General features: G+C 38.5%; 1 protein-coding gene across 1 annotated transcript in view; it reads left to right on the top strand.

The window, feature by feature from the left end:
* Positions 1 to 12,841, top strand: part of LOC106806396 (exportin-7-like) — a 31,834-nt gene that overhangs the window by 3,949 nt on the left and 15,044 nt on the right. Inside the window, 11 exon segments of the mRNA XM_014808320.1 lie at positions 2,923 to 3,000; positions 3,207 to 3,300; positions 3,524 to 3,594; positions 3,812 to 3,907; positions 4,220 to 4,294; positions 4,824 to 4,979; positions 5,310 to 5,436; positions 6,193 to 6,266; positions 6,520 to 6,639; positions 6,884 to 7,030; positions 8,003 to 8,178. Coding sequence (XP_014663806.1) covers positions 2,923 to 3,000; positions 3,207 to 3,300; positions 3,524 to 3,594; positions 3,812 to 3,907; positions 4,220 to 4,294; positions 4,824 to 4,979; positions 5,310 to 5,436; positions 6,193 to 6,266; positions 6,520 to 6,639; positions 6,884 to 7,030; positions 8,003 to 8,178 — 1,214 coding nt within the window.

The following is a 12,841-nucleotide window of genomic DNA, read 5'->3' as shown; positions in this document are numbered from 1 at the left end:
CGCCACCTGCTGACAAAGCTAGCGGCTAACCCCATTATTCAACCATTCTACTCCATCTTTGTTTCTATTTGAAGGACAGTGTTCACTTGTTATAAAAACATACTGTCTGTGTTCGTAGCCGAGCTGTACACGCGAAATCACACAAAGCCTGACGAAATTCTCGCGTTCGCTCCCGTTGCGCAGTTTATGTAAAGAGTGGAGAAACATTAAGACTTTGGTAGTAAATAGATTTCGTATTTATTGAGCATTATATTTTATTGAAACGCTCCAAGTGCCTGTGGTTCAAGCCACTGCCCCCGCCATGTTCACTAGAATGGCAACGATACACTAGAGTCATGATACGATACTAATATTGTAAATACAATGATACATGTTTTGTCACATGAAATACAGGAAGTCCGCAGTAAAACGCGGTATTCCACAGTCAGTGTAGAGAAATAGTTGCATGTATGAGTGCAACACTCAGTCTGTAGGGTGGTATGATGCACTGTCATTGCAAGCTGTTGTTGTTGTTGTTGTTGTTGCTGCTGCTGCTACTGCTGCTGCTGCTGCTGCTGTTGTTGTTGTCATTTAATACAGTTCCTTCAGGGGAAAATAGTCACTGTGTGGTCTCTTTCCCTGTCAATTACGTTCTATGAAGTAGGTGCAAAAGGAAGAGGATAGAGAGAATTGTGAGAGAGTACAGGGAGAATGTGTTGAGATGAAGAGGAGAAAGAGGAGGTTAAAGATGTTTGAGGTAGTATGTGAGGAAGGGTTCGAGGAGGGTGACAGGTGATCATGAAGGCATGGTGGTTGTAAAATGGTTGTAAATGAGGAGAATCAGGCAGGAATAATGAAGGAGGTAAGACAAACGTAGGAAAGAGCCGCCTGTAAGACCAGGGAGCGGGATAAATGAGGGTTGAGAGAAGGGAGGACAGAGTGGGCTGTAAGGGCAGGAAGCAAAATTAAGAAGGGAGCAAGAGAAAGGGAAGGCAGAGAGGCCTGTAAGAAGAGGCAGCGCAGGGGTCGAAATTAAATTTTTATTATGGTATCCATTCGGGATACCAGGTATTGAAATCTGTTATCCTCCCCAAAGATCTGGTATCCCATTTTTTGGATAGTAATTTCAACAATGTTGGTATCCATAGTAAAAAAAAATCGTCAAAATCGGGAGAGTGGTTGTTGAGTTATCAACTTTATACGGCAGCGCATCTGAGCGAGTGCACGTAGAGCGAGTGCACGCTATCTGATCATAAATGTGATGTGTATACATTGTATCAAGCGAACCAGACAATGCGTCTAGACAATACGTCTGCAGTGTACTTGTCTGTGCATATCTGTGAATCTGTTTTCATGTTTTTATATAATAATTACATTACATATTAATAATTTTCAAATGCTATTATTGCATATTTAAAGATTTTACCGGCGGGATACCAAGCATTGAAATCTGGTATCCAACACAAGAATCTACAATCCCGCGGATATTGGTATACCACTAATTTCAACCCCTGTACATGTGCTAATTATAGTAAGCTAGGAAGATTAGACGGCATACAGAGTGCCACTCATTATTGAGAATCTTTTAAATGGGGAGGGCCATGCAGGAGCCTTAACTCACATGCTAGCTAACTGTAGCAGAACACATGAGAGTACATACACTTCTGGCAAAGTCTGTTGATTGCTTAAGGAAGGCGTCACTCTGGGTATTCGGTGATTATTCCTCTCCGCACACAGCATGCATGCGTAGATTAATTTACCTTCGACCACGCGCACGTGAGATTTACCACCAAAGTTGGGTTGGCATAATCCGTCTAGTTTCCATCCAGCTTGTGCTTGATGTACTGTGCGTATCTCACTCCTGGTGTGCATCTAACGTGTGCACATGTAAGATCAACAAACCCTAGTTACATTACATAAGTGCTACTGCACTCACTACATATGCATAATAATATTCCTATACATAGCAATATAAACGGGTAACTTTACAGCTGATGACATAATAATTGGTGAGGCCAAAGAAAATGCATGTTATCTCTTAAAACCGCTTTGGCAAAAATCAATATTGGTAATGTGTACTAGTTCTGTGATGAAGCCCCAAAAATGACATCCTGAACAAGCTTAATAAGCCTTCTAATTTGACGTGTGAAGTGTGGGTAGAACAGCAGGAGCAACAATTGTCAGTATGTGATAAAATTTCGGACATTCTTTCTTATTCCATCATATTCCATACGAAGTAATACCATTTTTATTTGCTGCAGGCACATCAGGGTTTCTTTTGAGGGAAAATAAGACAAAGGAGGTAATGGCCAGTTTGGGAAAAAACACGCATGATGGATTCAAAGGCGGACGCTGCACGCGGACGCAGGGGGAAAGAGGGAGGGTTCTGAGGGGTCTCTCCCAGCAAAATTTTAAAAATGTGAATGTCTTAGAGCATTTTCACAACGGCACTGTTAAATTTGACAATGGTGGTGCGCCACTGTGCCTCTTATGTGTAAGAAACTCTGCACATGCTAGTAGGAGAAAGCACGTGAATTTTGCAGGTATAAATGGCTGCTGTGTGCCTTGCAAATCACATCACTCTGAACACGTAAAACGTTTGCGGAAAATTAATGAGAATGAGTTCTCAGGCAACTGTACAAAATGCATTTGTCGGAAATTTGTGTTGTTCTGTCGTAGGTTGTTTACCTGGAAGTTCTGTGTAAGATATGCATGTTATTCTGTCGCCGCTTGTTCACCTTGAGGTTCTGTGTAAGAGTTGTGTTGTTCTGTCATAGGTTGTTCAGCTGGAGGTTCTGTGTAAGAGTTGTGTGTTGTTCTATCGTAGGTTGTTCAGCTGGAGGTTCTGTGTACGAGTTGTGTGTTGTTCTATCGTAGGTTGTTCAGCTGGAGGTTCTGTGTAAGCAGCTGTACGAAACAACGGACGCATCTCAGCGCACCCAGGCGGAAAAAGCGCTCATCGAGTTCACAAATTCGCCTGACTGCTTATCGAAATGCCAAATCCTGCTGGAGCGAGAGAGTGTGAGTGAACAAAGGTCATGCAGAGGTCATGCAGGTCGAATGCTTGTCGGTGTCCATCATCATTCTCAGGATCAAAACGATTACTAGCCGATAAGGATGCTGTGAAATGTTGTTGCAAAAGAAACGCTTTGTAAAGTTTGTTTAATGTTTTTGTATCGAATGGGCGAAGACAATAGTATTGTTGATATAAGGGCTTGTTTTTCTAGTCTTCATATGCACAGCTGTTAGCGGCAACTACGTTGATGAAGCTAGTGTCACGACCACAGGTGACATTACCGCAGGAACAGAGAGCTGACATACGTACGTTTATATGTGAAAAGTCTCGATAATACCTTGCAGATGTGTTTTATAATGTGGATTGCATTTACAGTCTTTATTCTCATGTAGATATTTGTTATTATTGATATATATATATATATATATAATATATAATTATTTTTTGTCATATATTGGGTTTTGAAAACAGTTACATTATGATAAAAATGTGTCAGCGCATGTTACAATTACATTACCTTACATTTAGGTGACTACATTCTGAATTATTTGGGGAATAGACCTAAACTTGCAAGTTTTGTGACACAAGCAATTGTTCAGGTATGTCTATCAGGAAAATTGTTCAATATCCACAGTAAAAGAATTAATTTTTTAGAGTATTTGATCAGGTGTAAATATATATTACACCTAACATATTATTACAAATATATATAATTGTATATATAAATATAAATGTATATAAATATAATTAGGTGTAAATACATTTGATTAATGTGAACATTCCTAATGATTTTGCGGTGTTCATGCTACTTTACAGCTCTATGCAAGACTGGCAAAAGTAGGGTGGTTTGATACAAACAAGGAAACGTACGTTTTCCGACACGTAACTGGTGATGTGACGAAATTTTTACAGGTGATTAATCTTCATGTGCAAAAGAAAATTTGTCGTATTTATATATTTTTAGTATAGTTTAGTTCTATCTATTTATATCATCTATTTTATAAAAATGTAAATTTTTAGTCTGAAGTAACTGGATACAGTGATGTGAAATTTATTACTAGTATAACTGATGCAGCTTAGCACTTAAATATATGGATTTGTGTCAAATGAATTGTACAATATATATGTACCTTTGGAAATAAAGGTCGTTATAAATATAAAAAATATATGGATTTGACGAAACTAGGAATGTTTTATCACGAAATGCAATGTTTCACTTTTCAGGGATCGGTCGACCATTGCATCATTGGTGTGCAAATCCTCGCTCAGCTAGTACAAGAAATGAACCAAATAACAGAGGTAACAAATAACTATATACCATTCATTATGAAAGAGTACATAACGACAACAGTATACATAGTACATAGTGTACATAGTGGCTTCAGAAAATCTTGCAGCGTTTAGTATAGGTCTCAGGTGAGAGATAGTGAATATAGAAATAAGTTGTGGATATAGAAATCAGTTAACCCTAACCCTAACCCTAACCCTATCCCTAATTCTAAAATAAAACAAAATTAGCCAAATATAATAAAAAATAAAATAAATAAGAGACAAAATTAGCCAATCAGACCCGTCCCCTAGCGGATCACAATCTCTCCCCTGTACAAAATTCTTAGTATAACTGTCTAACATTGACAAGGAACATTATTCTAATTAACGTTGGTGAGCTGTATTAACCAACAAATATTTAATTAGCGGGTTACAGGCTACGGCGTGTAACACACGTATCAGTAAAGAATTTGTGAACAATAGATGTTCCACACGTCACACGCTTGATCGAAAACTGTACGAGTGAGTGTGTAAATGAGGATTCTATGACATCTTGCAGTCGGAAGCGAACCGGTCGCTAATCAAACACAGAAAGATTGCGTCAAGCTTTCGTGACACGCAGCTTTACCACATATTCCAACTCTCCTGCACTCTGCTCCGTACAGCTCTCGAGAGTTGGAAAGACATCAACATAGATTTAAACCACGAGAGCAAGGTAACCTCTTTCAGCAGAGATTTTATGTAGGAATGATGTTTTAGTCCTTGTGATTTTGTAAAATGAATACGGTGCATTGACATTTGCATCTAATGTTCAGGGTATTGCTACTAAGAAAGGGCCTATAGTGTTATATCAGCTATATATATAGTCAAATAGATATGATATATAAAAAATAAATAAATATGTTGTTCCCAGTGCAAGTTCACGTTGTGGACTTGGGCTCGCAGGCTTTGTTGCTCGCATGGTGAAAGCATGAAATGCAGATATACGTAAATAGTAGCAATCATTTACTGTGTGAATGGTGTATAATTGTTTGCTTGATTTCAGCACGGGTTAATGACGCAGCTGCTGCGACTAGCCCACAACTGTCTCACGTTTGATTTCATCGGCACGGCCCAGGACGACTCTTCAGATGACCTGTGCACGGTACAGATACCGACATGCTGGAAACCAGGTACAGCGGGGCAGGTGACTCGATGCATAATTCTCATTCACGGAGGTTGCAGAGAGAGCAAGCGTATTAATATTTGTAGCTTGCGAAATTCACCGATTACATTCTGTTTTTAGCTCAGCTGACAAAGTCAGATGCAGCTTGTAGAATCGCATGAATGTCCGTCCGTGCGTCAACAGTTACGGCACAAATCTTAACCGCGCGACGTACGATCTTGATATTCGGGACGTCGGAGGGGGGGGGGGATTGCGAAAAGGAATCGAGATGTCGAATTTAAGGGTCAAAGGTCAAAGGTCAAGATGTGTTAATGGAGGGGGAATATTTCCCCCTTAACTTAAGGAATAGGAGGAAATACGGAATTGCGGCACAAATCTCAACGGCTCGACCTACGCTCTTAATATTTTAGACATTTTCTGAGGACATGGTCTAACGGACCGAGTGCAAAACTTTTTTGTTTCAGCGCTGACCTACCATTTTTATCACTTTATTGAAAGGACCGTGAAATCTACTTTCCGCTGACGTGCGAAGAGCAAGTGTCTGATAACCTTTTGATCCTCAAGAGGAGGGTTAAACATGGATTTGTTGACTGTTAACAAAGGACTGAACTGCTTTTGCTATTAGAGCCCCCTCCACCTGCCCCTCCCCCCAGTTTTATGTTGTTTATTCTTACACTGTGTTGTTGTTCTGTTATTGAGTTTGCCTGCGCAAGAGCTATGCTGCTGCGTTGTATCGCTCAGTTTGGTGCACTTTGTGTTGCAGCGTTTCTTGATTTCTCAACAACCCAGCTTTTCTTTGACCTCTACGCTCAGCTGCCACCTTCCCTCTCTCCGCTGGTAAGTGGTATCGCCTATAACACTACGTAACTGCTCACAACTTTCACTGCGCTTTTCACTTTTCACTTACTTAACTTCCGTTGTCCGTGATTTATTGCACGTTTAAAAAAACGTTCTGTCGCCTCTAGTTAGTGCCATCATCGTCAATAGCCGTTCTGACCACCATTTTTGTCATTGCTATATATGATAAAATCTTGCAGTTGGTTAGATGTGTGATTTCTCTGCATCACACAGCTTTTGTTTTTCCTCTTAGGCACTGTCTTGTCTGGTACTGATTGCATCCATACGCCGGTCGTTGTTCAATAGTGAGGAGAGGGCCAAGTTTTTAGCACGTCTTGTCTTAGGAGTGAAAGCCATTCTTGGAAACCCACAGGTATACACGACCTTAAACTGCCAGGACAGGAGAGGCACTAATAGTAATTTAAGATGGATTTTAAGAAGGGTTTAATTTGCATAGTGAGATTCATGATGGTGCAAAATTGGTCTTGTTCAACATTTTTGCTTATTTAATTTAATTGGAGAATAATTATATGGATAATGTGTCATTTACGTTGGTTATATTTGCTTAGTTTACCTATGCATATGATCTGTATCTATATGTATTTGTACTTTTATAGAGTCTTTCTGATCCCAACAACTATCACGAGTTTTGTCGTTTGCTGGCAAGACTGAAATCCAACTACCAACTTGGGGAGCTAGTAAAGGTTGAAAACTATCCAGAAATCATTAAGCTGGTGGCCGAGTTTACCATAACCACTCTACAGGTTAGTGAAATTAGTTTGTTAGGTTAGTGATGGTTAATATACTATATGCTATTTTGTGCTAGGTTCAATAGATGGCCACAAGAAAAGTAATGGGCACTGAAATTAGGTAATCGGGTTTAACTGAGTGGGAGCTGCATTTCCTAACATATCTATCATATTTTATTATTGTAGCTTGTGTTTAACCAGCACACACATCTTTGCTATAATATTTTGGATATGACTTATTATTAATGACATCCCTCCCTGTCACACTACTAGCTAAATATAATATACTGAATATGCCTACATTTATTAATTAATTAAAAAGTACCTGTATACAAAAATCCATAACTTGTTTAATGTTGTGTAACCACAATCTCATAGGACTGTAGGAACAGTTTTCCACACAATTCTTGGTAAACATGCAAATGCGCAAAAACGTGAATATCTGCAATCAATAAAATGTTAATGATCAAGCATGCTTGCAGGTTAATAGATTTCATATTTTTGATTGAGTTTTGTGCTCCCTTAGGAGCGATCAGAAATTGCGAGACCCGACCATATTTCAGGTCGTGCCCGCGGGGTATTGGGAAAAGTTTTCAACTAGCAATAATCCCGCCTCGGATAAACCTCATTGGCTAGGATACTGCCACTGCGCAAAGCTAAAGATTACTGAATAAGTAGGCCGTACTTGTATAACTGTATGCCGCTAAATGTTTGTGGTGTGTAAGCAAATTTTGCTGTCCGCTTGGTGTTTTTTGGCTGGTGCCTTGCATTCCGTAACGCTAATTGTGTCTGGCCCAATACAGTATATTATGTATTATGGTTCGGAAGATTTTCGCCAAGACTTTAAGCAGGTGAAGAAAAGAAAAGTCCAGTTGTAGAGTAACTAGTGACGGCGGAAACACGACGATGCGACATTTCTTTGAATAGCTAGAATTTGTTGTGCTATAGCCCTCGTGGATAATTAGCTGAATTTTTCTTTTCCCGCAGATGTGGAGTTTCTCACCAAACAGCGTACACTACTTGTTGTCACTGTGGCAGCGAATGGTCGCATCCGTCCCATACGTGAAAGCTTCCGAACCTCATCTCTTGGAAACCTACACGCCGGAAGTGACAAAGGCTTACGTTACATCTCGATTAGAGTCTGTAACTGTTGTGCTGCGGTAAGTAATACCAGTGACCTCACTCGTGCTGTCAGTATTATAATGTATTTTGGGTAATATTCATGTTTCAAAACGATTTGATTTAAAAAAGTTATTCCTGCCTTGTAGCGCCACCTAGCGGACAGAATATGTGTTATATGTAACATGTCACATATATTGCCCGATAGGGTGTGCTAGTGCGTGCTGAGTGTTTAGTAGTGTTGTCAATCGGTTGTAATTTCGTAATGGATCATCAGTTGGACCCAAGTAACCGATGATCGGTTACAATCGGTTACTCAGGGTGTTGAATGCCTGCGTGTGCGTAATGTCGTGTGCATGTATGTGCTTGTTTAGCCTTGTTTACTGTTTGTTTTGCACTGTTTACTACTGTGTGTATAAAACATGTATGTTAATAAAGGATAACTTGTATAGTAGCGATGATATCTCTGATTCTCATCACTTTTTCGAATTTTTTTTTCTTTTTTTTCGATGAAATCGATTATGGATTTTGATAACCAAGCGCTTGGTTCGAGCCACTGTTCAACCGATGATCGAGTATAAGTGATGATCGTGATATCACTAGTGTATAGACATGGCTTGATTCATAATAGTTACCATTGCTATATTCTGTGAGGATACAAACTATAAGTCTAGTTATTTTCAGTATTGGGAAACTGATAATTTAATTGTAATTGGAATTGAAATTGGCATTGGTAATGAAGTAGAGGCATCTTCAGTATAATCCGGTGTCATTGTTGCACTGTTGGTAGAATACAAAATCAGGGTTAAATACTTAATATATTATTAAATAGGGACAAACTGAATAATCCATGCCATGTTTCTGCATTTATATATTTTTAGGATAATATCAGGAGTTTAATATGAATAATTCTGAAAGCTAATGCGATATCATCTACAATATTCGATACTAAAAACCACAACATTTCGATCAGTATGATCGGAAACAAACATCTAACAAAAGCAGACTTGTTCTTTTACGATGATAACTGTTAGGGAGTAGCAAGTTGCTTTTAATTATACTCGATTTTCATTGCAAATATTAGGACGAATGACATATTTATAATATTTTATAGAATAAACCGAACAGTGATTGCATAATAATGCATTTCTGTGACATTTCCACATGAAACGATGCTTAACATTTCTATGATTGATGCTTAATGATATTTGATGATTCTACGATGCTTAATGATATTTGATGATTCTACAATGTGTAATGATAATTAATTATTCTACGATGGGTAATGGCATTTGATTATTCTATGATGTGCAATGGTATATGAGGCTTCTATAATGTATAATGATATTGGAATTACATTGTAATGATATTGTAATGATATTGTAATTGTAGGTTGTTCAGCTGGAGGTTCTGTGTAAGCAGCTGTACGAAACAACGGACGCATCTCAGCGCACCCAGGCGGAAAAAGCGCTCATCGAGTTCACAAATTCGCCTGACTGCTTATCGAAATGCCAAATCCTGCTGGAGCGAGAGAGTGTGAGTGAACAAAGGTCACGCAGAGGTCACGCAGGTCGAATGTTTGTCGGTGTCCATCATCATTCTCAGGATCAAAACGATTACTAGCCGATAAGGATGCTGTGAAATGTTTTTGCAAAAGAAACGATTTGTAAAGTTTGTTTAATGTTTTTGTATCGAATGAGCGAAGACAATATTATTGTTGATATAAGGGCTTGTTTTTCTAGTCTTCATATGCACAGCTGTTAGCGGCAACTACGTTGATGAAGCTAGTGTCACGACCACAGGTGACATTACCGCAGGAACAGAGAGCTGACATACGTACGTTTATATGTGAAACGTCTCGATAATACCTTGCAGATGTGTTTTATAATGTGGATTGCATTTACAGTCTTTATTCTCATGTAGATATTTGTTATTATTGATATATATATATATATATATATATACTAACTAGTTCGTTCCAGAGCACGGCCTCGCAGAATTACCGTATTTTTTTCAGCAAATGTCAAAAAATATTGCCAGACGTGCAACTGCATGAATCTTCAAAATAAGCACATGCATGCGTTATTGTTAATATCTTTAATTTTGAACTGTAGACTGCGGACTCCCTCATTTTGCTGTGGACTCCCTCTTTTTGAGAGCAGGGAGTCCATTAGATTCCCTTGTTGAAAAGTTAATTTCTATCCCTGTAACTAGATGTACTATTGCACGTACGTATTTAAATTTATGCATCGATCTGAACAAAATATGCACCCGATTTGACTAACAGTTTTGCCCTGTGAGCTTTGAGTCAGTAGAGTAATTACATTTGTTTATCAGTTTCACCTGCAAGTAAACTCTTTTCGAAGCTGCTTGAAAGAATACTTAAAATGCGAATTGCCCTCAAACAGTACCTAAGCCTCAGCACCACGTAAATAACTCAATGCAGTTGGTTGGAGTGCTTCGTTGGATGAGGAATGCCTCCCATAGGCTGTGATGTTTACAGACAATCACCGCATCGCTGGCTTCTATCACTCCAACCCCTACCCGATGATACATGCAAAAAGAATTTCAGCCTTATTTGTTTTCTTGATTTAACTTTGCTCTCCTGCTCCTAATTTGCTTTTAGCTAGAACAACACCACCAACAGTACAGCTGAATTGTAAAACTCCACCGCAAACTAGGATCTATATAGTATGTGTTCGTAAAGAAAAATACATTCTCATAATGGTTTACAGGATGTTTGCACCTCCCACTTCGAACCTGTAATACACTTGTCCGTCACATACCAGTATATCACCAGAGCTATAGCATAACCACATGCAAGCAAGGAAAGTTAGTTTAAAGTAATTGAGAAAGTACGAATCCCAAGTGAAGACAGATTTTCAGAAGCAAGGCATAATTTGGTGTTGAATATGTAGTATGAGTCACACCGAGTAGCTTTTCCTCACACGTCCTGAAATTACAGGAATAGCAGTTGACTGCTCAGCCTGTTGGTTTCAGTCAAATTGAAACCAAAACATAGAGGTCCATATTCGATGAGTCACTTGCACCAGCACATATCACAGATGTGCAGGACTACATTAGTGTTTGCTGTACGACTAATTGACTATCTAAAACACATTACTATTGGACATCTCTAGCTACCAGCAGGAAATTTTTTTCCCATATACGCATATACGCATTTCCCAGAAATACGCTGCCAATAACGTGGGTATGCAATAAGATTGAAACTAACTGCATTGTGGCTCGTGGTACTGGAAATGCTGCAAAATCATTGGGACATAGTACACGTAATTACTATCATGCCTGACATAAAACTGTTATGTATGTTTTCCAGGAACTGTAAGCAAATACTGTGGTGAATGTTGCTGCAGCTGCTGCTCATGTTAACTCCACTACCAGGGGGGTCAAAATTTAATTTTAATTTTAATGCTCACTTTTTAACAACATTTCTTATATCTCACTAAGACGGGTTGAATTTATGGGAGAAGTATAACGACAAACCAGTTTATTATCAATATAATAACCGCTGCCCTCTAATATAAGGTAAATCTATACAGTGTGACTTATTTTAAAAAGTTCAAACAGTAGGAAGTTATAGTTTACCTAACTAAGCACAAGAAGTTTTGCCCTATGGCATAGGGTTGCAGGGTTAGATAGCATATCTAAACAATGCTTACAATACCATGCATTTGATCTTGATCGTGTAGTGTAATGTATCAGGGTGCGAAATTAACGTGAGTCCGGAGTCAAATACTCCCTCATTTACTGTCGGACTCCCTGACTTGACATATGTCACTAATTACTGTAAAAACGTCAGTAAATAACTCACTAAACTTTAACTGAACGTTAGCTTTGAAAATAAAACTGTAAAAATATGTATCAAGGATATATTTGCTCATCGAAGAAACAACTCAGGCCTCGACGCTTATTTTCAGATCTGGTTGTCCTGTCGGGCAACAAGAAGCAATTTTTACTTGTCCGAATTTTACTTGTGCAATCTATGAGCCGTTAATGTCCTCTTTTGGTTCAGTGCATATCATATTATCAGGAGTGTATAATATAGAGATCTATATTATATATATAGATATATAAATAGATATATATACATATATAACATATATAGATAGATGTAGATATATATATATATATATTATACACTCCTGATATTTTTGCCAGTATTCCCTGCGTGCATATAGACTCGCACATAGGCATGCGTCTGCACGCGCGTTTGCATGCGTGCGTGCGTGTGTATTACGCTTACAGTATATATACCGTATTTCCTTGTGTATAAACCGCGCTTTTTGTACACAATTTCAATAAAAAAAATCAGGAGGTGCGACTTATAGACGAGGCTAAAAAATCTTGTTAATGTACCAATGTTTGTACCAACTTTTCAATGCAAAATATGGGGTGAGACTTATAATATACATGAATTATACCAAGAGTAGATAATAACAATCTTATGTTGTTATTATCTACTTTTGATTATACTTATACACAAGTAAATACAGTACATGTAAAATCGCAATGAAATTCACACGTTTATGTTTGCATGCTGGCACGCTCATTGTGTGTCATTACCGATTGCAGCTTTTTCCTCAATCACAGGAAAGAGTTTTGCTGTCGTTCTCTCATCCCAGCGATGCCCACCCCTACATATTCAGTAATGAATATGCCCCAACCGACTTATAAACAATCGTACCC

Source organism: Priapulus caudatus, unplaced genomic scaffold (assembly GCF_000485595.1).
Source record: "Priapulus caudatus unplaced genomic scaffold, Priapulus_caudatus-5.0.1 Scaffold158, whole genome shotgun sequence".
NCBI classification, from domain to species: Eukaryota; Metazoa; Priapulida; class Priapulimorpha; order Priapulimorphida; family Priapulidae; genus Priapulus; species Priapulus caudatus.
The sequence above is the reverse complement of the archived record's forward strand: the minus strand, read 5'-3'. Positions and strand labels throughout refer to the sequence as shown.